This window comes from Balaenoptera borealis, assembly GCF_965194805.1.
Source record: "Balaenoptera borealis genome assembly, chromosome: 17".
Classification (NCBI taxonomy): Eukaryota; Metazoa; Chordata; class Mammalia; order Artiodactyla; family Balaenopteridae; genus Balaenoptera; species Balaenoptera borealis.
Window position 1 is genome coordinate 68,754,073 of NC_138876.1, and position 26,664 is coordinate 68,780,736.

The 26,664-nt window shown below is 41.7% G+C and overlaps 1 protein-coding gene across 7 annotated transcripts in view; it reads right to left on the bottom strand.

Moving 5' to 3' along the window:
• Positions 1–26,664, bottom strand: part of SULF1 (sulfatase 1) — a 162,365-nt gene that overhangs the window by 50,835 nt on the left and 84,866 nt on the right. For 5 of the 7 annotated variants that reach the window (XM_082363398.1, XM_082363397.1, XM_082363399.1 and 2 more), the window contains 4 exons: positions 25,587–25,659; positions 25,050–25,279; positions 10,937–11,176; positions 805–956 (listed from right to left, as the gene is read on the bottom strand). In XM_082363398.1, the coding sequence (XP_082219524.1) occupies positions 805–956; positions 10,937–11,176; positions 25,050–25,221 (564 nt within the window). In that variant the 5' untranslated portion in view covers positions 25,222–25,279; positions 25,587–25,659. Of the gene's footprint in view, positions 1–804; positions 957–10,936; positions 11,177–25,049; positions 25,280–25,586; positions 25,660–26,664 lie in introns of those variants that run through there. The other 2 variants (XM_082363401.1, XM_082363403.1) reach the window with 1 other exon arrangement.

Consider the following 26,664-nt stretch of genomic DNA (forward strand, 5'->3'; position numbering starts at 1 on the left):
AAATTCAAAGATATTTTCCCCTCCACTCTTGCGATCTGGAAATAGTTTTATTTTAAGCGATCTGGAAATAGTTTTATTTTAAGTTGGCAATCACAAAACCTGTGTGACTTTTACAAAGTCTAATCTGGAATCCATTTGTTAGAGAACTGTGGGACATGTTCATTTCATTTTCTATGACCTGATTTGGAAATCCTAGAAATCCTAGGATTGAATTGTGGGGCATGTCCATTTCAGTTTCTATGAACTGATTTGGAAATTGTAGGACTGACAGCCTTACAGACTTTTGCGGACTCCAGCTGCCATGGGGCAGGTGTCCTTGTCAATATCAAAGTGTGATCAGACAGGAGTAAAAGCAAAGAATGTGGTTTCTCAACTTTTGATTATTTCACTTGTCTGCTGTTATTCTTACATCTAAATTGGAAGCCATAGACAGAATATACTTTCACCCCAGTGAAAAGCAAAACAGTATGAGATGAACATATGATTATGTGGATAAGTCCCCTAGAGGAGGAAAAACTCAAAAATTATCCCAAGACAGAGTGGAGGCATCTATGATTTTTCTGATAATACTTTCATCAAAGGCTGATTGCCTTTCATCCTAATGGAAAAAAAATCACTATTCAAAGTCAGTGCTCCTTGAGAGCCTTTTTCTTGCCTGGAGTTTAAAATTACCTTAAAATTTCTCATTCTAATACTGTGAGAATGTAGAAAGCCAATCTAGTGTATGGGCTAACACACTGAAAATGGCTTTCCCCCATTATGCACAAAGTAAATTGATGCAGTGTAAAAGTGCCTGAAAATTACCTTCGCATAATCAAATCCATGCTTTTCTTTGATGCCATTGCGACAAACAGTGTAATTATAGAAACGAGAATTCTTGATTAATCCAAGCCATTCTCGCCACCCAGGAGGGATGTAGCTGCCATTATATTCATTGAGGTATTTTCCAAAAAAGGCTGCAATGGGAAAAAAGGATTATTTTCTCATATGAAATGATTAAGCATAACTAAATGCATCAACATGAAATTATGACTTGAAAAAAAGGCAGTGAAACAAAAGTTAACCTGGTAACAGTGGATGCCAGAATAACACTCATGTAATACTTTCATCCTTTAGCAAGGTGACACATATACATTTTCCTTCTGAATAAATAAAAGTAGTGCCCAAGTACATGGATTATAGTTCAGTAAAATCGCCATCATGATCATGATACTCTGAGTGCAAGTGATAAAAGCAGAATGTACCTTTTTGTTAAGTTGATGTAAGAATCAGAGAAGTAGCCAGTATGAAATTTGGAATACTGAAAGTTGTCTTTGTGATAAAATTAGTTTTCTAACTGTTTGAGAGTTGCGAATTACAAAACCACTATTGAAAAACTTGTCTTTGTTTTTGCCTATCAGGACAGTACACATTTTCCCAGCCAAGGAACAGTAGTAAACTCTGTTTACGTGGGACGTGGTCAGGGTTTTTATGTCACATGTATTTTATGTCATCGGTGTTTGCATTATGTGTATTTTGCAAATGTGTTTATTACCGATAATCAAAAATTCTAGCAACATGGAGTTACAACCTCGACGACTAATTTTCATAGAATTATAGTAAAATAGAGGTATATGTGCCACAAAAACTCCGCTGCTCATTGAAAAGGCCACTGGAAGGACTTCACATTTGTAACTTTGGCATGGTCACACCCAAGAAAGGCCACACTGTGCAACAGGGCTTACTGATCCTTTTAAAGAGGGAAACTGCAAATTTGTCCTCTGCCAAAGATGACAATAGGAGGCGGGTGAAGGAGAAAGCAAGGGAGCTTGAGATTTGGGGACCAAAATGGGTTAGTTCTTGAATTCTAAGACCTTATAACTGTCAGAAGGGTAGCCATAAACGTATTGTTGGCACACTTCTGAGAGAGAAAGAGGGTGGTCTTTGTAATCAATGTAATTACACTCAGAGAACAGGCGCTCCTGGGGGTAAACCTAGACCTATGTATGTGGTTAATGGGTTTGCTCACCCCATTAACCACATACATAGCCTTCCCTGCAAGTAGGAAGGACTAGGAAAATTCTGCCTTATATATGTATATATAGGTGCACGTATGTGTGTATGTATGTGATTGTGAATATGTATTTATACACATTTGTATCTATACAAACACACTCATGCAAGTTTTAACTTTTCTAAATTTTAGAAGGTTTCAATCTTCTGTTTTAGGGAGAGACCATGTCCAAGGGCAGCCAGATGCCTTCCATGTCAAAGCCACTCCCTGGCTTCATTAAGCAGGTTTTCCCGACGCCTGCACTTACATACAGGAAGAAAGACAGTTCTTGGATGACTGGCTTGGAATGATGAATACAGATCCTAGAATCCAGGCACTTCATTGGTATTGCTCTTAAAGCACACATTTCTGAACCTCAAACTTATCCAACGTATTTCATTTCTGGGTCGTGATGGGATCTCTGTTTAGCTTGCTTTCATCTTTGATCTATAACTACCTGTAGAATATCTCCATCTGAATGTTTTCCTTGCTCCTTAATGCAACTGCCCAGAACAGCATGAATAATTTTCCCTTCCACGTGTACTTCTCTAGCTATCCTTTAATTCTCGGAGTGGCACCATCACTCACCAGGCGTGGCCATCCAGCGCCTCACCTGCCCCTTGGCTCCCCTTGCTGTGCAGCGGCTACCGCCTGAAGGTTCTAGTGGGGTCGGAGCTCTGGGATCTGTCCTTCTTTCCTGATTACTTGACACCCCTCATGGGGGCCCACTGTCTCCTGACTGGCTTTCCTATGCAGGCTCCAGGGTCTTTCCATTCTCACCGCCAGCTTCCTGAAGACCAGCTCGGGTCACATCACCTTCTTATGATCTTGGATGGCCCCCCCTCGCCTGCAGAATCACATTGAGTTTGACACCTTGCCATCCAAGCCCTTCCTTGTCTCTGGAAAAAATCCCTCTCTTTCCAACCCCATCTTGCACGTCTCTGTGAATCGTCCCTCTCTCCAGTCAACGTGTTGCCTCTACTTGTTCTGGTTTCCACCTCTCCACCTTTGCCTGTGCTACTCTCTCTGCCACCCTCTGTATGAATCAGCCCAGAGCAGAAGCCATTTCAGTTCCAGTCTTTGCCCCGATCCCACAGCACTTTATTTCTGTGGCTCTGAAGCTGTCTTCACTTTCTTCCTTGTGGTATAGTTATGTTCACGTAGAAGCCTAATCTCCCTTAAACTGTAAGGGTTTTGAGGGCAAACACTGCCTTGACCTCATCTGTGGCCCACCCTCCCCTCATCCTTGCATGTAGTCTAGGGGCGGCATGAATTTTTGTTTCTTGAACTGGGCTTCATGGAGCCCCATGTCTTCTGGAGATGGTACCTGTTCTGGACTTGTTAAATGTTGTGTTTTCAATTGCGCTATGATTTTTTTTTTAAAAGCTGATTTGGTCTAAATATTTTCATAGAGGAGAGCTTCAGAGTTAGAAAAGTTGACACTTCCCATTGGATTTACTTTCTTTGAAGAGCTGACTCAAGTCTGAGAAACACAGCAGTGTTTATTTATTTGTTGAATGAATGTTTATATGTTGAATCTGCAAATGAGTAAATCAATCAGGTGGTCAATTAGCCAAACACCCACTGCTTGAGGATTCTGCCAGGGCCCCTGAGCAGGTGGACGGGTGTGGGACAGAGTGTCAGAGGGTCTCACGTCAGCTATGACTCACGGTTTCCCTGTGAGCTGGCTCCGAGCGGTAGAAATTCTTCTAATGAGGGGTTCTCGTCTTCAGAGACTAACCACCTTTTCACATCGAACCACAAGATGATTTTCCTTTCCGACAAAAGGCAACGTGATTTAAGAGTCACAGGCGGCGGACCAAAGCCACACCCCACCAGCATGACTTCAGAACGGGACTGTTTCCAGAAGCCTTTCACTTAATAACCTCAAGCCCATTTCTTTCCCCTGGCCTGCTCCTCATCCCCAGGGGTTTTTCTCACTTTTCTCTCTTTTTGTAAAAGATCATAGTGGTTTGCAATATAAAACCTGGAGCCAGCTTGCCTGGGTTCAAATCCTGGCTCTGTTATTTGTTAGCTATACAGCCGGAGGCAAGTTACTTAACCTCTGTCTACCTCCAATTCCCCTTCTGGAAAAACATGAAGATGATAACAATAATAGTGGTACGATCGTCGTGAGGATTAAAAAGAATTAATACATATGTAAAGCACTGAAAACAGTACCTGGCACATAACAAGGGCTTATTAAATGCTGCCACTGCCAGTATTATGATTACCATGGCTATGATCATTAGCCTTTCAATGATCTGTGCTCTGATTTTAAATAATTTACCCTCCTGCAATGCAAGGAAATCCTGTTCTAGAGTTCTGCACTTGCGCATCTGAAAACATTGCTTGAGAGGTTACATAGTTTTCTTCCCCAATCTGATTTACTTTGTGGCAACAAATTCTCTCCCAACTGGCTGACATTTTCCTGCTTAATTAGGTTTTAGATTTTTTTTTTCCCCTGCTACTTTTAGTTTTGTTCTCTGTTTTTTTTTTTTTTCCTCTCAGGGAAGTCATAACAAGTCATTCCTGCCCTTCCCTCATTGTTTTACCCGTTAGATTATTTAGGACTGTTTTCTACCCATTGCCATGGCTATTGCCCTTTCTCTTAATCCACCCCTTATAAACTATTCCTTGAAGTCTCTTAATAGTCCTTGTTATGTGCTTTAGAACTCCCTCCAGGTTTTCGGTGTCTTTGTGTTAATGGGGTGTAAAAAATGTATTCAGTATTCCAGATGTTGCCTCACCCATCACACTGGTTCCAAGAGAGACCGGGGACCTCGTGCGTCATGAGGCAGCACCCAGCGTTGTCAGCTTCAAGTTACTTGGCCTTTCTTGTTGCCTCCTAAGACCGAGGCTCATTTGTAATCACCCCTGGCCTCTTTCAACATTACGCTTCCTGGCAATGCTCTGCAACTGATTATCTGGGCTTCTAATTATTTTCCTCCAGATGTATTAAATCTCTTTCTCCCTCCCTAAGATGAACTACATTTTCTCGCCCGTATTGCCATTATATTGGGTGTGGTTTGAAGTTTTTCTATCCTTTGGCACTGGCAATTCAGCCCAACTTAACTACTGTCTGAATATGTCACTAACACACCACCTACCCCTCCTTCTGTATCATTCTCTTCTCTGGGCCATTAAACACTTCCCTTCACAGCTGTTTAAGAAGGTGGCAGGGGGTTGTTGGGTGACAGGGAGAAAGGTCGGAAAGACCTGATTATAATGATTGTTGACTTCAGGCCATGCTACTTCTGTCCAGGGCTGCCTGCTACATAATACTTAGAAAAATTCCCTTGAGCCATTTGAGGCAAAAGCATTTATTTTTAGGTCGGCAATAGTACCCACATAGACAAAAGATTTCTGATGCTGTAGGGAAGTCAAATCTTATTGAATATAACAAATGATACACTAATTGAGCTTTTACTCCATGTATTATTCGATTTGGGGTGGCAGGACTTCACTGGTAGTAACTAAAAAGTTACATAATTTTGAACCAAGTTAAAATTATGATCTACTCTTAGGTGACCTCGTACACGTGAGTCTGGCTTCCCCATCTAGATTGTAAGTGTAGCAAAGACAGGAATCTTACTTTATATCTCTTCATACACCAATGTCTAGTATAGTTCTAAGCATAGTGTGGCTCAATAAATAGCATACTATGGTATGCTATATCTTATGTTTGTGTACTTACCAAAAATCGATAATACCACAATTCATAAAAATAAGAATATTACTTTGTCTTACTTTTAGTGAACTCTACATTTTAAAACATCTCATATTAGAGAATAAATAAATATACTTGCTATAAGTAACATAAATAAATTTTGTAATGTAAAAAGACACGAAACTAGAAAAGTGATTAATTTGTCTACGTTGTTTTGTTACAAAAAGAATTCTCTCCAAAAATTTTTATTGCAGGTCTCTATTAAATATTGGCCCTTCTACCCCAGTGATATGAAGAAGAATTAGTATGACTAAAATTTAATTCACATGTGATTTTACATATCCTGTATTATGATTATAATTTGAACACTACCATTTTTAAAGGAATTAATATGATTACAGTGATTATAGTAAAATTACAATATATAATAGTTTTGGACAGGAAAAGAATCTCTGCATTATATAGGTTGGAAAACTGGGCTGGACAAGTTCTCAAAACAAGTTTAAGGCAGAGTAAGGATGTGATTCCAGTTCTCCACCATTCGGTTCAGGGGTTTTTTCTAACACTTGATGCTACCTCTCAAATATGGATTATTATACACTACCAAATGTCAAATGGATAGCTAGTGGGAAGCAGCCGCATAGCACAGGGAGATCAGCTCGGTGCTTTGTGACCACCTAGAGGGGTGGGATAGGGAGGGTGGGAGGGAGGTGCAACAGGGAGGGGATATGGGGATATATGTATATGTATAGCTGATTCACTTTGTTATACAGCAGAAACTAACACATCATTGTAAACCAATTATACTCCAATAAAGATGTTTAAAAAAAAACATGGATTATTACTCTTACCTTAAAATTTATGCCAGGTTTTACATTCATGTCTATACCCTCACAAGAAATTTAAACTAAAAATTTTTTGAGCAGATAGTCAGGCAGAATTTTCCTTTTTATGATAGATAATCCAGTATCGTTCTCACTATACTTAGAACATAAAATGCAATAGACACGTTACTGTATTTTCCCTTCTTAAACATTTAAGCTGTTGTAGAGTCATATTTTCCATGAGTAAAGTTAGAAAAATTTAAGTTACAGCCAGTCCAAAAATATGCCTTGGTTCTGAAAAAGAAAAATCATGTCACACAATGGTAAATACAATATTGGATCAATTCAATTCATTTAAATCCATGTATTCTGGATGCCTCCCAAAATAAGCCTCTTAGTAATTTGTCTTCTCTGAGTTGTTCTTCATAAAACTGATTGCTGCTTTGTGCTTTCCTCTACATGGATATTTATGTATAATACATAGTTCAGTTTCCGTCATTATTTTTCTTAGGTTCTCAGCTAAATGTTCCAAATAACGTACTCATTATTAAGAAAACATTAAAATCCTTATATATTGGCTCCTCCCACCCCCCAACTAGTTTAGTGGCTCATAAATAAATATACTGGTTTAATACCTACTCACCAATTCTCTTAACTTCCTAAGATGTCTGTCATCCTGATGTGCTTATTTGTGGATTTTCAAATGGGTCTCTGTCCCTGGTTGGATCGATAATTATTGTCACAGAGACATCTTTACTTCCTAATCGTCTGAGACATGTCAATATTTTCCCATCAAAGATGAATTTAAATTACGTAGCTCATTATCACTGCCATTTTAGTCTTCCAATTTTTCATTTTTCTGATTTACTAATGGGCACATCAAAATTTATTTTCCTGAGTGTATATCATCCGTTTTCTATTCATAGCTAAGTGTTTGGACGAGTCCTAAGTGTTTGGAAAAGTCCTGTTTCCCTTAAAGAATTCCTTTTACTTTACAGGATGACTCACTATAAATTCCATTATTACCTAAGTGTCTAGACCCCTGGGAAGAAGGTTGGCTTCAGAATCTGAGTTAGTTTCCAGGAGCAAATCTCCTCTCCCTGAAGAAGACAACTGATTGAAGCAGGCCTACTGGGCTGCACCAAAGGACTGACAGTTGTCCCCGGGAAAGCCTGACAGTTGTCCCCGGGAAAGCCTGATGGTCTGCGGCTTCATCCTAGACCTAACCCATAAGGTTAGGGTAGCATACTGGAAAGAGGCCTGAAGACCAAAGTCCTGTTGCCCACTCTTCCTGTTAGAACATCAGATGTGTCACTTCAGCAAGTCACCTTAATCTTGTAGGTCTAAACTTGTTCGTCTGAGAACAAAGGAATTGAAAAACTAAATTATCTCTGAGTTTTATTCCAGCTCTTGTAGGGTGGACACAGCACAGGATAATTGAAACAAGTTCCAGAGTACACTCCACTTCTTAGAAGCAACAGATTTGTTTTTTCTTGGTGACCCAGTGAGCTGTGTAACGGATGGCATTTCCATTTCTGCTTTTGCCATCTGGAAGTTAGTTCCAAATATGCAGCCTTTCTCTACAACTCCGTGGCATGCCTGAAGTTTGCATATTAACCTTTGCCTTGATTTTAACTGGTTCTACCCTTCGTTTGCATTCGACAGTGTCCTTATTGCTCTGTATCTTATTATGTTTTATGTGTCTCTGCCAGGCACTTCGGAATGAAGCATGATAGAAATGTATGTAAAGAAATAAGATAAAGAAATAAATAAAGAAAGAGGAAAGATGTTGGAGTCAGGTGTGCTGGATTCAGTCTGTCACTGACTAGTTTGTGAGCTCAGATAAATCCTCCTGAGTTTCGGCTTCTTCACTGGCAATATGGGCAAATCCTTTCAAAGTTTCCGGAAGAATTAGGTGAGAAAACTTAGCTAAAGTGCCTGGTACAGAGGAAGCAAGCATCAAATATCAATTTCCCTTTTTTCCCCTTTCTTCCCCGCTGCCCAGCTTTACTGAGATATAATTGACAATCAAAAATTGTAAGCAATTATACTCCAATAAAGATGTTAAAAAAAAAATTGTAAGGTGGGACTTCTCTGGTGGTCCAGTGGCAAAGAATCCGCCTTCCAATGCAGGGGACGCGGGTTCGATCCCTGGTTGGGGAACTAAGATCCCACATGCCGCGGAGCACCTAAGCCCGCATGCCACAGCTACTGAGCTCGCGCGCCTCAACCAGAGAGCCTGCATGCCGCAGACTACAGAGCCCTCGTGCTCTGGAACCCGGGGGCCACAACTACAGAGCCCACGCACCCTGGAGCCTGCGTGTCACAACTAGACAGAAGCCTGCGAGCCACAGCTAAGACCCGATGTGGCCAAATATAAATAAATAAATAATTAATTAAAAAATCTTTAAAAAAAATTGTAAGGTTTACAGCCTGATGGTCTGCTATACGTAGACATTGTGAAATATTAACCACTGCCAAGCCAATCAACATATCCATCACTTCACATCTTTGCTAGCTTCCATTTTTGTGGTGAGAACACCCAAGATCTAGCCTTTCAGCAAATTTCAAGTACACAATAGAATACTGTCAACTATAGCCACACTGCTGTTCACTATCTGTCCAGAACTTATTATCTTCTTTTTGCCCTTTCTTGATTTAGCCCAGAAATGAATTAGCAAGTCCTTATCGACGGTTCTGAGCTCTGGGCAGGGTTCTCTGTGGCACCAGCATCTCCATCTCCTAGGATGGACACCGTCCACACCGGTCTGGATACAGTGAGAGTTCTAACTCCCTAGGTTCCAACCCTCTCCGTCTCTCTGTGTCTGCTACTAGGAATTAAATTATAAGGGAGCCTGGGAGTTGAAAGGCACTGATTTCATACAATGCTTCCCACAAGCGAAACACAATTTGGTGGTCAAAATCAGGAATCAGGCATCAGGGGACCATTTCTGATTTTGCTTCTGAGCTGGTCACACAGTATCTGAAATCCCCACATCAGTTATAAAATGGAGCTAAGCACATTTGCTGTTTATGAACCCTACAGGGATGTTTGATAGATTTGCAAATTGCTTTACAGCTCGCAGGTGAAAGGTGCTATAAACTTAAATCACTTATGTGGGAAAACACACTCAGGATAAGGCACTCTGAGTAACCCAGTTCCTTTCTGAAGCGTAAGCAAACACCCTTGAGGCTCATGGGAGGAGTTTCTTCTGTGCGTGGAGCTCTTGAATGCCTGTGGATGACAGTGCTATCATATCCACAATCAATATTTTCATCCATAAATAACAAGTATTAAGTGCCCACAAGGCGCTCTGCAAAGAAGCAAATGGCCACGTATTTCCTAAGTCCAGTGGAAAAGATTAATTTCATTTTTACAAGAGATTTGAGAGAATACATTTATCTGATATCCTTTCCTCTTAACTCTTCAGAATAGAGAATCTGCAGACCTGAAAATCTTTTTCAACAAGCTTTAATTATGACACCCTTAATTCTTATGAATACGTCTAGGTGGTTCTGAAAAAATTATTTTTCATTACAGCCCCTCAATCAATATCTTTGTTTCTTTTCATAAAGAAATGCTCAGAAAACCCAAGGAGAGCATATAAATGCTAGGAGAATAAAGGCTTTGGGGACAACCTCACAGGAAGGAGCCTTGCTTCTTTCTTAGACTGGTATGATGTTCATGACCTCTCTGGAAGGAGGTCCCCAGTTTGCAAAACACCAACTAACCAAACCACTCACCTATGTAGGTTAAACAGTGATAGAAGATGTAGCAATTGGGATGCCCTCCTTTCCTGGGAGATGGGGGCGAACACTTGAGATCTAAAAGTCGCCAAAACTAAGCTAAAGAAACTCCCAATCCTATTAATTACGAGTAAATAAATAGATGAATTAATAAGGTACACCTCATTGGATTATTTCTTTCAGTTACGTACGAATTCAGTAAATAATTTTGATAATCTATTGTGCCCCAGATCCTGGGGTAGCTGCTAAACAATTTCAAAGCGCTTGATGATTTCTCACCCAATCGGCAAGAATTTGCCAACAATTGAGACAAGCCTCAAGCTGCGCCGGGATGCCTGGAGATTTGGAAGGTTGAGGTAAGCATGTTCATGGGATGAAAACTCTTCTGTTGCAGGTTCCCCTGGAAAATTCCAATTGCTGGTTGCTCTGATGGGGACAACACTTTCTTAACGTGTCTGCTGAGAATCTCTGACTTTTCTCTAAGGGACCTCTCGCTGGGACGTCCATCAGAGGGGAAAGTAAGGGACGGGGAGGATGCTGAGGGAGACAAGCCTCGGCTCCTTCCACTCAGGGACTGATTGGAACTTCATATATTTCACCATGCAGTGCATCCCCCAGAGGTGCGCTACCAGAGCTTCACGGGCTGGAAAGCTCCCCCTTTACCTGTTCTGTAGCCGGTGCTGTTCAGATAGACGGCAAAAGTCCGCGGCTCGTACACTGCCTGCCAGGAGGGGGAAGAGCAGTTCTCGTTGTTGGTGTAGACGTTGTGGTTGTGCACGTACTTGCCCGTGAGCATGGAGGACCGGGAGGGGCAGCACATGGGCGTCGTCACGAAGGCGTTGGTGAAGGTGGCCCCCTCACGCTCCATAATCTTTCTGGTTTTGTTCATGACTTGCAGGGACCCTGGAAGGCACAATGGCCAGCATTGTTAACAGACAGCACCGCACGATCACCCACCGATGTCACGTCACTCAGGGACTCTGTTCCCCCTGGCTTGTTCACTTCTCTTCCTTAGCTTGAAGGAGTCTATCATTTGACGAGCTCTCATTTCTAGAACAAAATGCAACATTTGGGATTCTGCCATCTCAAGTATTTTGCAGAATAAAAACACATTTCAGCTTCTCCCCTCCTTAATCACAAAGAAAAAAAGAAAAAGAAAAGCAGGCTTATCTGATCACTAAAGCTAGAATTTTAGAGACGGAGCAGATTCCAAGGCCAGCAGCCCTTTGAAGATTATCAGAGAGCATCAAAACAGAGCATCAAAACTCCTAGCCCACCACACTCGCACCATGCCACAGACACTGTAGAGATGACGAGATAGAATGTTTTCATCGTATGAAATAAAAGAGGGGAGAAGTTTTCCAATTAAGTAAAAGTCCTTCCAAAATGCCTGTGTTTTTTTTTTTTAACTGGGGTATAGTTGCTTTACAATGCTGTGTCAGTTTCTGCTGTACAACGAAGTGAATCAACTATATGTATACATGTATCCCCTCCCTCTTGACCTCCCTCCCACCCCCCCCATCCCACCCATTTTGGTCACCACGGATCATTGAGTAGAGTTCCCTGTGCTGTACAGCTATCTATTTTACACATGGTAGTGTATATATGTGGATCCGAATCTCCCAGCTCATCCCACCCCCCTTCCTCCCCTGTATCCACACGTCTGTTTTCTATGCCTGTGTCTCTGTTCCTGTGCTACAAATTGGTTCATCTGTACCATTTTTCTAGATTCCACATATATGCGTTAATATACGATATTTGTTTTTCTCTTTCTGGCTAACTTCACTCTGTATGACAGACTCTAGGTCCTTCCACGTCTCTACAAATGACCCAGTTTCGTTCCTCTTTATGGCTGAGTAATATTCCATTGTATATATGTACCATGTCTTCTTTATCCATTCGTCTGCCAGTGGGCACTTAGGTTGCTTCCATGTCCTGGCTATTGGAAATAGTGCTGCAATGAACATTGGGGTGCATGTGTCCTTTTGAATTATGGTTTTCTCAGGGTATATGCCCAGTAGTGGGATTGCTGGGTCGTATGGTAGTTCTATGTTTAGTTTTTTAAGGAACCTCCATACTCTTCTCCATAGTGGCTGTATCAATTTACACTCCCACCAAGAGTGCAAGAGGGTCCCCTTTTCTCCACACCTTCTCCAGCATTTATTTTTTGTAGATTTTTTGATGACGACCATTCTGACCGGTGTGAGGTGATTTCTCATTGTAGTTTTGGTTTGCAAAATGCCTGTGTTTAATTAAAAAAAGATCTTCAATGTAAGCTGGTATTCTCTAGCAAACTCACCACATACCTGCCAGTTTTTCTACCAGGATAGTACGACCAGTTTATATTTTCACCTGTTTCCACGTCATTTTAAAAGATGGGTTGTTTGTTTGTGAAAGAGCTATGATTCTATTGCATTCAAAAGTATCTGCATAGTAGTAAAGTATGCCATTTGAACTGTAAGGGATGAAATTGTACATACGATTGCTGAGGAAGGAAAAAAAAACCTATTTCGATTATCCAGCCAAACATGGAAGCTGAAACCCATCCAAATACTGCAGGAAAAAAAAAAAGCTCAGGCCAGAATTCAATAGTCTTTTCAGGACCTGTCAAGAAATGCACTACAGAGCACTACAGCCAAGGCCATTGCATTTCAATCCTGGAGCCTCACATTTCCAACAGGTCCTACTTCTTCCAAAGAAAGGGAGAAAGTCTATGTAGCTTTCCAAGAAGGAAGGAAATCGTAATGCAAACCAGGCAAGCATTCAGAGCAGAAGAGAAGCGTGCAGCCATCCAAAAACCACAGTTCGCCTGATTTTTTTTCACATACGAGCTCTTACCATTCACATGAAAACAGAAAAGATGGTTTCTAATTGGGCCTCCTTAGAGCTCCCTAAAATATGCTTCAGTTAGGAGGATTCCTAACTGCTTTCTCTCCCCTGGTTGTATTCAGGGGATCAAGCAACCTTTTTGCCATCAGCGGATAACGTGCAGTGAGCACCTACCTCATGCTGAGCATTCGTTCTGTTGACCTCAACCCTCTGGACGGATCCCCCAGAGTGCAGCACTAACAAAAGAAATGGAAAATTCTCTGCTGCCTCTCACCTTCAGCAGTAAACCATCCAGATGAGAATTTACATATGAAAATTGCTTAGGGGTATCTGCAAAGCAAGGTAGACGTGAGCGTGGATATAGCAGTAGCAGGACGTATAAAGACAGCGGGGACCGGAGGCAATGTTTAATAAGAGCTCTGCCACAGGAGATGAGGACAAATGGAAGGAAAGGAGGAAGAAAAACATGGGATGGGCGAAGTGTACTGTGGGTAGCACGGGGAAGGTGGTATGCACGGTGCACTGGAGGTGGGAAGAAGTAAGTGGAGTGATGAAAATGGCACGTGGATTTTCTGCAGTGAAAACGAATATGAAGACTTCTCTTGATGAAATGGGCGGCAGATTTAGCCAATAGCTTGGAGGCTGGGCAGAGATATTTGGATTTGACAGAATCGACAAAATGACGGCAGAGCAAGTTCTTTGTCAAAGGCAAAGAGAGGTGTTGCCATGGCAATGGAAGTATGTGCATTGCGGGGTGGAGTGGGGAATAGGCTGGTCCATCAAGGGTACGGCCAAAAGGTTGCTGAACCCACCCGGCCATGGGCTGATAAGAACTTGAACTGGATTGTGCCTTTAAAATAGAAGGACTCTTAAGCAGCGGACCCAAGAGACGTTGTAATGCATTCAGAAGGCTGTGAGTTGACTCACAGTTTTCAGCCTGGGAAGAAAACTGGAAAAGTAATGGTTTCACTGTTACTCAAGAAGTAACTAACAAGAAATATGTCCTATAGAAGATCAAAGAAGTGCATTTTAGAAATGTTGTGTTTTATACTTCTGTTGGTTGATCGCACAGGGGGAAAGAGTCTGGAGAAAATACATGAAATGAGACGCAGGAGTAGGGAGAGAGTTCGAGGTTGATGCCAAAGTCCATTCCCTTATTACTCTTTCCTCTTTAGAAAACTGCAGTGATTACTTATGGTAATAGCTTGAATTTTGGGAAAACTCAGCAAACACTGCTGACCAATTTTTATTGCCTAACAGTCGTTTCATGTCAAAGAATGACTTCTCAGAGTTTCCTTGTGAGCCTAGCTGGACTCAAATTAAAAAAAAAAAAAAAATGCAGCTGCAGGCCGTCCTCCAAGGTCCCGAATCACAAAGCTGCAACCTCCAGTTTACAGACTTATTTGGATTGCAGCACAGGAAGGGAGGTGAAAATCTGATCTAAGGTCAAATAATCTACAAACTGGGGACTAAAACTTAGCCCCTTGCATCATAATTGTCCCAGCCAGGACTCTCCTCTCATTCTAAGTATCTCTCTTTTCTTAATTGACTGAGATGGTTGTACCGAGGAACTAAAAAATCCCTCCAAATGCTCTGCTTCCAACCGGCCCACACGTCTAAGGGAACAATGAAGACATTTGGTCCCTGCAGGTACTGTGACCACGGTAGAACCACGGGCGGGGTTCCCGAATGTGAGGTTCCTGAATGTGGCTTCACGTTTCTCAGTAAGGAGAAGATTCTGAGACAATGCTTCTCCAACGTTAAAAATCACCTGGAGCACATGTTAAATCCTAGACTTCTGGGTCCACCCTGAGATGCTGATTTAGTAAGACCCGGGAAGGACCAGAGAATTTGCATTTCTAACAAGCTCCCTGAGGATGCTGGCGCGGCCCCTCCCCACTCTTGCAGAACTCTTCGAGGCCTGACACAGAGCCAGGGAAGCCTCGAGCTGGAAGAGACTTTTGTGGGTGCCTCATTTTAAGTGATCTAAGTGGCTTAGACCGCTTCCAAGGCTGTAAGGTGGGCAGAAAGGAAGAGGAAGCACTGATTTCATACTTTTACTCTCATGGATTTTCTACTTTACTCCCACTTCTAAGTGCTTCCCGTGTAGCAACTCATTTAACCCTGACAATAGCCTTCCATAGCGGGTGCTATTATTTATTATTCTCATACCAAGGATGATAAAGCTGAGGAGCAAAAGGGGTAAACAACGTGCCTAGGGCCACACAGACCCTAAGCAGCAGAACCCAGATGCAAAGGCAGGCAGTCTGCTCAGAGATCACACTCTTAAGCTCCAACTAGGCTGAGTCCTGGCTGTGACATTGACGTTCTCAAGACTGAGACACAGAAATGATGTCTGCTCGGAGTCAGGATATGTCTCATTTTCTGTAATCTCATATCTTGCTTCATCCGGCCTCTTAGGGGAGATACTAACAGACACTAAAGCCTGTCTCCTGCCCTCTTAGGGGCTGAAGTGATTAAAGTAGCTCGGGCCCAGGTCGGGGTGAGTGGGCTGCAGGCGTGTCTGTTTTCAGAAGCCGACAGTCACACTGGTGTTAACTGCTGCCTCTGATCTCGGATCCCCTGCGTAGACACAGATGATGGAGCACAGGAATCATACCTCTTCCCTCTGCTGAGTCACTGCACTCCAACAAGGTAAGCAAAAACCTCCTTCTTCTCTTTTATGGCTGTGCAATGATTAATGTCAGCCAACAACACTGCCTCGTCCTGCTTCTACAGCCACTATGATCGCACCATTGATTTTTCATTGGGAAACTACCAAACACTATTCTGCAAAAAACAACTCAGAATTATGCATTTCCAGCTTGAGAGCAGTGGATGGGACCATGTCTTGTCCTATAGCTGGAAGGACTCAGCTTTGTTTTAAGCTGAAGCTCCTCACTTCTTCTGGGTTTCAGGCCTTTGGTGCCTAAAATGCAAATCGTGTTGATTCTTCGTTATCAGAACAATTATTTCATAGGAATGACATGAAGCTTAAGGCTAAAGAATCATAACAAGATTACCAAAGCAGGGCTTAGGAGCGTGAGCACGAGAAGAGAAAGAGCCCTGGGTTTGGACTTGGGGGGAAACATCTGGGCGTTTGTCACAGATGAACTTGAACAAGCCATTTACCCTCTTTTGGTTTGTGTTTCTCAGCTGTAAAATGGAGCTAATAATAGCTCCCCGGACTAGTTAGCAGGGCTGTTGAGCAAATGGCATGAGCTGCGGTTTTACTTTGTGATCACCTCAGCCCCAACGTGTTTCCTTTACTCTTGCCTTTTCCATCTCCCTATCTGTAATCACATCTGAATTCCAAAGCTAAGGTAAGAATACAGAGGTTGTGACAGACTGAACTTTCTCGTGTCCTTCCAAAATGTATAGGTTGAAACCTAACACCCAAGGTGATGGTATTAGGAGGTGGGGCTTTGGGAGGTGATTAGGTCATGAGGGTGGAGCCCTCATGAATGGGATCAGCCCCTCATAAAAGGGGCCACAGAGGGTTCCCTTGCCCCTTTCTCCATGTGAGGACACGGTGACAAGACAGCCACGTATGAACCAGGAAGTGGGTCCTCACCACACACCGAATCTGCTGGAGCCTTGATCTTGGACTTTTCAGCCTCCAGAACTGTGAGAAATAATTACCTGATAATTATAAATATAATAATTATATTTATAATTATTATAATAATTATATTATATATTATATATTATTATATATAATTATATTATAATTATATTTATTATATATTTATATGTATTATAATTATTATATATAAATATATTGTTATTATATATAATTATATAATAATTATAATATTATAAATATTATAATTATAATAAAAATTATAATATAATTATAATATTATAAATATTATAATTATAAATATTATAATAATTATAAATATCTGTTGTTTATAAGTCACTAAGCCACCCAGTCTATGATATTTGGTTAGAGCAGTCCTCACGGACTAAGACAGAGGTCAACTGCTTTGTGCTTCAAGACATAAAATGTTAATGCTGGCTGAGAGATATCAGCTCCCCTCCACCCATCACACACTGTTCCCCACGTCCCTCTTAAGCAAGAAGCCTGACTTCATTATCATTTAAAATTGTCCTGTGAGGTGGAAGCCTGACAGGGATGTTATGAAGTGACCGTAATTAAGTCCAGTAGCTGGCATGGGGGCACTGCTGACTGGGCTGGCTTGAGGACAGGGAAGGTCCAGGCCACAGCTGAATCTTGGGGCTGCCAAGAAAAGCTGTCCCAGCGCCAGAGTTCCAGGTTGGGACTGGGGACATCTGCCATTCGCTCTTGCAGGGGTGGGGATGTCATAGCCAGGAATTTAAATCATTCTACAGGCTTCAACTCATTTATTCCCAAATCACATGTGTGAAAAAAGGTCAGGAGGGAGAAAATGTCCCACTAATCGGAATGACTTTACCAAAATCACACAGAGAGCTTGTTACTTCACGTACATGTTAAACTTTACAACAAAGCTTGGCCTTTCCTGATTCAAATATCTTAGCATTTGATTATTCAATATTTCATACTATCAAACATGAACATTTTCATCGAGGCTGTTCATCATGTCCAGAAAAACTCACAGAACCAGAAATTCAATAATAAATTTTGTCATCATCATCCTTTAAGGAAGTCCCAGATATGTGGCATTCATACACATCTGGCTTCATAGAGCGACACACCTCTGTGTGAATTGCAACAATTCATGGTTTGATGAGTGATAATGACAAGCAAACACAACTCATTAAATGTGCAGGGTTGTTTCTAGACGCCATTGTTTTAAGATGGGGTAAGGTTAATGATTTAAATATATAAATGGCCTGTGCTAAAGCACATCCCTGCTATTTTCCTATGCCAACAGTTAAGTATGGAACCTTAAACAGTGATATTTCCCATATTAAAAATGGCTTTATTGGTCTATTGAAAATTTTAATTCTGAAAGCATTAAAAAGATAACATGATCACACAGTATACCTTTTTCTACCAAAACTATGAAATTGGTAGGAAAGAAAAAAACAGATGTTTCAGCTAAAACCAGAGGAGGGAAAACAAGTTGGGGGAAGAAGGGACCAAGAAGCAGATAATAAATCTGTCTGGCATGTTTCCAGGTCACTAGGACTCATTATTTTTTTTCCCCTAAAGAGCTAAAGGCCATTAAAAGTGGAGACTAGTTTTTTAGGGGAATGGAAGTAAAAATGCCTACAGACTAGACAGAGAAGGTAGGCCGGTACAAGAAAAATCACAGAGCTTTCGTCTTTCCAGTTTTCTACGTTTGATAGAGATGTGGGTATACAGAACTTTCCCCTGACTATATGAAAATCAGCAGGATGGGCATGATGGCAAATAGCAAGTGCTCCTTGGCCTAAGTGTTGGGGAGCAGTGGAGAGTGGTGGGGACCGTGAGGGTCTCGGGAGGACACGCCCCACCTAATGGGGGCAGCTTTGACTCCCCTTCAAGCATTTAACTGATGGCTGCCTCATGGGAATGTAAGCCCTCATTCTTCTGAACTTTCAAGAAGAGTCGGAATCTGGATTTTTTTTCTTTTTATGTAAAATCACCTGATCTTTTAAAATGTTGCCTTGATTTTAAAAAGTGTGCTCGTCAAGCAAAACACATCTGTGGGCTAGCTCTGGACTGTAGATCCCATTTGTGACCTCTGCTTTAGACAAAGTGTTTCCATGTATTTAAGATTTCTTAATTCTCCTTATGATCTAAGAGAAGCATTGGGTCAGCATTACTGAGATGTTAGCACCAGTCCAATTTCCTAAGAATTTAAGAAATGCCACATTGAGCCAGATCAATGGTCTAATCAGCTCATTATTCTGTTTCTCAGAGTGGCACCCAGGGACCATTTGGGAAAGATTTAGAGCCTAATCTCTTTGACTCTAGTCTCAGAAAGTTAGGGGAGTCCCACAAGCTGATTTTCTGATTTTCTTCATTTTGATTTGTAAAATATTTCAAGTGCAGGGAAAAATAGAATAAATAACATGTCTCCTAGCTTTGTCAAAGCTTAACATTTGATCACAGTTGCTTCAGATATATATTTTAAATTTTAAAATGAAATATGGATACTGCTGATGTTCTTGGTTACCACTCCTTCCCCAGATGGTAACCATCATCCCAAACTTCATGTTAATCATGTCCATTTGTGTTTTTCTAGCTTAAAAAAAACCCATAATTCAAAAATATACATGCACCCCAATGTTCATAGCAGCATTATTTACAATAGCCAAGACATGGAAGCAACCTAAGTGCCCATCAACAGACAACTGAATTAAGAAGATGTGGTACTGGGAATTCCCTGGCAATCCAGTGGTTAGGACTCGGTGCTTTCACTGCCAAGGGCGCAGGTTCAGTCCCTGGTTGGGGAACTAAGATCCCACAAGCCATGTGGCGTGGCCAAAAACAAAAAATAAAAAATAAATAAAATAAAATCAATCATACATTATTTTTAAAAAAGAAGATGTGGTACATATATATACAATGGAATATACTCAGTCATAAAAAAGAATGAAATAATGCCATTTACAGCAACATGGATGAACCTAGAGATTATCATACTAAGTGAAGTAAATCAGACAGAGAAAGACAAATATCATATCACTTATACGTGTAATCTCAAATATGATACAAATGATCTTATTTACAAAACAGAAATGGACTCACAGACATAGAAAACAAACATGGTTACCAAAGAGGAAAGGAGGGGGAGGGATAAATTAGGAGTTTGGGATTAACATATACACACTAATATATATAAAATAGATAACTAACAAGGACCTACTGTATAGCACAGGAAACTATACTCAATATTTTGTAATAACCTATAATGGAAAAGAATCTGAAAAAAATAGATATATATGTATGTATAACTGAATCACTTTGCTGCACAGCTGAAACTAACAGAATATTGTAAATTAACTATACTTCAATTTTTTTTAAAAAGGTGTAAATCTCCACCCATTAACTTTGCCTAAAAACCTGAACTATTTACAGGTAGAGGCATAACCTGAACCACTTCTCAAGTTGTGGAAAAAGCAAATCCAGAAGTATGGGGACCGTTGGTTAAATTACTTAATCTTTCCATGGATCAAGTGTTCTCCTGGGATGATGATCTTTGTCCTACCCACCCAACTTGGGTGGGATGACAATAAAATGCAATAATGAGAATAAATGTTCTTTGGAAAAAGGTAAAGTGTTATCCACATATAAGGTTCTAGCACTTTTATTAGTAAATTCCTCATGTGTTTCACTCCTTTCACAAAGTACTAGTTTACTTTATTTGTCCTCAAAGTTGAGGAAGGGGCCCCAGTCCTACTTAATAAGAGCCTTCCTTCCCAGCTTGTTTCATAAACCTGGATTACAATCCTTCTTAGCCTTTGTCTTTCCAGACAAAGAGATACAATTGTTTTATTCTTTCCCAAAAGGAAAAGTATTCTATTACAATTTTTGTAGTTGTTTACCTAAGCCTTTTCTAAGTCTGTTATATCCTTCTGGAGGCACAGAAGCCAAAAATGCCTGCAGTGTTACAGGTGCAAAAGTTTTGCTTAGGTGAAGATTTATTCAATATTTGGCAAACATAATCACATGTAAGTAAAAAATCAAACCAAAACAAACCATGTCAAAACCACAATTAGAGAACATCTCACACCCATTAGGATGGCTATTATCAAAAAACCAGCAAACAGCAAATGTTGTCAAGAATGTGGAGAAACTGGAACCCTTATGTACTGTTGGTGGGAATGGACAATGGTGCAGTCGCTATGAAAACAGTATTGCAGTTCCTCAAGAAATTAAAAATAGGATTATCTAATGATCTAGCAACCCCATTTCTGGGTATATACCCCCAAAGAATTGAAAGCAGCATCTCAAAGAGACATTTATACACCTATGTTCATAGTAGCATTATTCACAATAATCAAAAAGCAGAAGCAACACTAATGTCTAACAGGAGATCAATGGATAAACATAGGGTGGATATACATATAATGGAATATTATTTAACCTTCAAAAGGAAGGAAATTCTGAGACATGCTACAACACAGGTGAACAGTGAGGAAGGACATTATGCTAAGTGAAATAAGCCAGTTGCAAAAAGATAAATACTGTATGATTCCACTTATATGAAGTACCCAGAGCAGTCAAATTCATAGAGACAGAAAGTAGAATGGTGGTTGCCAAGGGCTGGGGGTTTAGGGAGTTACTGTTTAATAGGTATAGAGTTTTAATCTTATAGAATGAAAAGAGTTTTGGAGATTGGTTGCACAACAATGTGAATGTACTTAACACTATTGAATTGTACACTTAAAAATGGTTAAGATGAGGACTTCCCTGGTGGTGCAGTGGTTAAGAATCTGCCTGCCAATGCAGAGGAAACGAGTTCGATCCCTGGTCCAGGAAGACCCCACATGCCGCGGAGCAACTAAGCCTGTGCGCCACAACTACTGAGCCCGCATGCTGCAACTACTGAAGCCCGCTTGCCTAGAGCCCATGCTCCGCAACAAGAGGAGCCACTGCAGTGAGAAGCCCGCACACCGTAACGAAGAGTAGCCCCCGTTTGCCGCAACTACAGAAAGCCCATGCACAGCAACGAAGACAGAACGCAGCCAAAAAAAAAAAAAAAAAAAATTGGTTAAGATGATTAAAAAAAACACAAAAGCCAACTAAAGTCTAGAGCAGTTAAGTGTCAAGAAAGATCATGAGAGCATTACAATTGGCCAGGCAAAAGTCTCCATCAAACTGTCCTCACTACCAAGAGCATAATTTTTCTGCTGAGAAAAGAAGTCTTCTCTAAATTTTTACCCATGGTTCACAGTGGTTCATCATCAACTTGTTCTGCCAGTGGGATAACAAGACCCATCTTAGCTGTTATCTTGGAACCTAGGGCGTGACCATGTATTTACAGGTTGTTTTAGGAAGGGCTCAATAAATATTTGTTGAAGGACGGATTGAGGGAAGGAATCATGGTTAAATGTGTAGCTGTGGAGACCCAGCCCTAATACAGATCCTGAGTTTACCATTTCCTAGCTCATCACAGCCTATGCGACTTCTCTAAGCCTCATTTATCTTAAGTATAAACTGAAGAGAGTAATAGTAACCACTTCATAGAGCGATTGTGATGATTAAATGAGTGAATGCTTAGCCTGGTATCTGGGTAGGAAATCAAGGAAGGAAGTAAAGGCAAGGCAAACATGTAGGAAACAGCTGGGTTGACTGAACCTGGCCTACGGCTCTTCACCATTATATCCATGTGTTTCCACTAGAAGCCAGCGTTTAATAACTGCTTAATAAATATTTACTGAATGAATTAATTAACTATAGGATAAGGATGAAATTTTGAACTCTTAAAAATACACTGATCAAACAATTCCTTAATTTATTTTAAAGACAAGGATTGTATATTGAAGAGGTAGATCATGACGGATACTTGCATTCATTTCTGGGAATTCTGTTAGCCTTTTCAGGCCCCTGTGGGTCCATTTCCAGTTTACTGAGCACCTACTAGATTCCCAGCACAGTCCCAGCATCAGGACTGCAACATAAATAAAACACTACCCTGCCCTCTAGCTGCTCTCAGTTGAGTGGAAGAGACAGGTATGGAAGCACATGGTGGATTAAGGGTCATACGCTGGAGGCAGGTCCAAGGTGGTGCAAAGGAAAGTTCCCTCCACCTTGCTGGACAGCAGGATCGTTTTGGTAAAGGAAGACCCCCGAGGGGAAGGCATCTGGACTGGGTCACGAAGAATAGGTAGGGGTTCGCCAGGTGGAAAAATGGGGAAAGGGCAGAGGGGATGAGATGTACAAAGGCATGAAATATAGGTGAGGGAGATGAAACCACCAGACACCTTCAGGGAAGTGTAAGTTGTTTCCATGAAGCACAGAGCAAAAGTGGGGGAAAGGGAAATAGCCTTACAGAAATAGGTAGGGACAGATGCCCGGCGCTCATCAGCCTGCAGAGGGGAGGGGCTTAATCCTCTTGGTAAAGGAACCCGGTGGAGGGTTTTAAGCAGCAGAGACCTGATCAGATACTTGCAGGAAATGAAGAATAGGTAGGAGGGGCCAAGACTAGAGGGCACAGGTGGGTCACGTGACCAACCAGTTAGGGAAAAACTGGGAGAGAAGAGAATGGCTTCATTGAAAAGGATAGATACGAGAGATGTTAAGGGAGGTGAATTCAAAGGTCTTCACTTTACTTGCCCTGTAGGTGAATGAAAACTTAAACCACCAGCCACATACATACTAAAGTCATACCTGCAAGACTTTTCATTTTGGCATGATGCCTGAAAATCCATGGTCTTGCTTAAGCAATTAAGTGAGAGGGACTTCCCTGGTGGCACAGTGGTTGAGACTCTACGCTCCCAATGCAGGGGGCCCGGGTTCAATCCCTGCTCAGGGAACTAGATCCCACATGCATGCTGCAACTAAGAGTTCACGTGCCACAACTAAGGAGCCCGCCAGCCTCAACTAAGACCTGGCGCAACCAAATAAGTAAATAAAAATTAAAAAATAAGCAATTGGGCTTCTCTGGTGGTGCAGTGGTTGAGAATCCGCCTGCCAATGCAGGGGACACGGGTTCGAGCTCTGGTCTGGGAGGATCCCACATGCCGCGGAGCGGCTGGGCCCGTGAGCCACAGCTACTGAGGCTGCGCATCTGGAGCTTGTGCTCCGCAACAAGAGAGGCCACGATAGTGAGGGGCCTGCGCACCGCGATGAAGAGTGGCCCCTGCTTGCCACAACTAGAGAAAGCCCTCGCACAGAAACTAAGACCCAATGCAGCCAAAAATAAATAAATAAATAAATAAATAAATTTATTTTAAAAAAAAAAGCAATTAAGTGAGACAACAGACGCTGCAAGTCACCTCCAACAATTATTACCTCTGCTGGCTTTTAGTGCCTTTGTTTCCAGCTGAACCCAAAAAGTTTACTTTTTGGGATTCCAGGGTTTGGTTTCCAATTGGAAATCAAAGTCCCTATCCCTGTGGATCAAATTCCAGCCTGGAGGGGTTTATCCTCAAAGACCCTAGCCAGAGGAGCTCTGGAAAGAAGCCCAGGGTGCTCTGCTAGCAGGAAGTCTAAAAGCTACAAGCAACGGTCAAGTTCAGTGTGATGGATAAGCCTAGCTGAGCGATTCCTGAGAGCAAGGAATTGCGTCCAGGAATGGAAATGAGTGGTGGTGATAACTTGTAAGGGCAAGCTTTTCATTTGTCCTAGGTACCCTAGAAGAACTTGACCCTAAGCTTATGGGCAAGACCATAGGGCTGGGCCATTAAAGAAAGTGAGAAGGTGAGAAACTAAATCAGGTGATACAGAAGCTGAGCTGAAACACCAGAGGTTGGCAGGCTTTCTAAGTGCTCTAGAATTAACCCAGGTGAGTGAATTCTTCAGAAAAGCATCCTGTCTAAGGTGGTAGCAGTGAATTAGCACCGGAAGGATGTGCAGGATACTGTAACTTTCAATTCCCTAAAAATCACAAGCTGTGAATAAAGGAATCACCTTAATAATAATGACAATCGACAAGTTCTTTTTGTATCCGCCTATGTTCATCTGCATTGCAGAGAATTACAGTCATCATCTCATACTCTTTGAAACAAATTTGCCCAAATATTTTGAAAAGTTCTGGACCAAGAGTTTTCCAAGGCGCACGATCCAACCCTTGACTTCTACAGTATCGTGCTTCCTCTCGCCTGCCATCCTCCCATCTTCCCACCCCACTGCCAGCTTCAAAAACTTAAGATCAGAAGAGTCAAGCTGAAACACAAACCAAATGCTGTATCATTAATACGAGTACATTTTATAACCTAGGTTGTTGGTTCCGATACTACCATGACATGCCAAACCCCCAAAAGTTAACTGACTGTTACTGATAATGCAAAGCCAGCAAATCATTTGAGCAAAAGAGACCAACAAGTGAAAAACCCAGTGTCTCACCCAGCTCCACGTCCTGATCATCGGTGAGCACAAGAATGATGTTGGGTCGGATGTTTTTTCGTTCCTGCTGTATCCGGCCTCTGAACCTCGGGGATCTGATGGTTGAACCGAGGCTCCCGAGCAGCTGTGTGCCCAGCACAGCCAAAACCAGAGCACAGCAAGAATACTTCATTGTGCTCGGTCCAATGTCGCAAAACTGACAAAATGTCTGTCTCCTGGTTCCTGCAGCTCTGGGCAGCCAGAGAGAAAGGGAGAGGGAGAGACGAAAATGAAATCCAAGCCCCAGACACAGTTGTAGAAAAAGCACTACAACTCAGTGAGAACTGGCACATAAACCGGCAGAGAAAGGGCTGCCCATGAGTCAGAAGCGGCAAACCCTCCCAGGCGTCAGGTCGTTTTTTTAAGCGCTTGATTATTTTGCAAATTCACTTTTGTCCTTTATTCTCATTCCAACTTTTCCGATTTCAAAATTCATTGCCAAAATAGAATTTCCAACACAGAGTTCAGATGTAAAAGCTTTCTGACAAGAGCTAATACCTTGAATTAGGTATCCTGGTTGAATAATCAATTGCTATACTCAGAGGTATTCAGGACATCTGCAGATGGGGTCCTGGAAGGGGGAGAAAAAATACAAAGGAAACGTCAGTCAAGGATTTTGACACAGATTTTTGGTCTGAAATAGTCTCTTGGAAGAGCGTAAATATATATGTATAGATATGATTTACATATTATATTTATATATAAGTATAATAAATATAAATGTAATATATAAATCATATCTATACATATATATTGATATAATTTTTAAAATCTGTACTCCAAAAGGGAGAAACAGAAGGAAACAACATTCAGAACTGCTAACAAATGACATGAATAACACCTTCATTTCATAATCATAAATACAGTGATCTGGGTATCATCCCTGCTCACACTTTAATAGTACTTTAAACATCCCCAAGAAAACAAATGACTGATAAGGAAGAGCCAGCAGTGCCTGTGAAACCACAGGGCAGTGGAGTGTTTGCATCTGGGGAGCGTTAACTCACCTGCGGACGATATTGAGTACTTATCAAGCAGAATGAAACGCAAAGCTGTCATTTGTCATCTGCATGATGTCACTCACTGCCCAGGAGAGTTCTTTTTGCTGACAAAGACTTCATAGTAAGTGGCTGGGAGAGCGACCTTTCCCAGTCTCCGAAAAGCTAACTGTCCTCCATCAATCACCGGGGGAAGGGATGCTTCCTCCCGGCTGGGCTGGTCCCTCGGCCCAGCCCTCGTCCCCAGCGCATCGGCGCCTAAGGGGACAGAGCCCTCCTCCGACTGTCAGCACCAGCTTCACTACTGTCCAGAGCCGGTGCAGCGCCGCTAGCACCGAGGTTTGGCTTTGCCGCAGCAGATCTTAACCTGCAAAGCAACATGACTGATGGGCTCTGAGGCTGGAGGTTAGAGGCGACCCTTCCACCTTAAAAAAATCAAATCAAATCAAATCTGGAGGGGAGCACTGTGGAAGTCTTTGCGAATCTGCACAGGAGACTTTGGAAAGGGTTGGAAAAACGCCCCTTTCACTTTAGAACGCTAACCTGCTGAAAGCTGTTCTCTTGGACTTCCGAAAGAT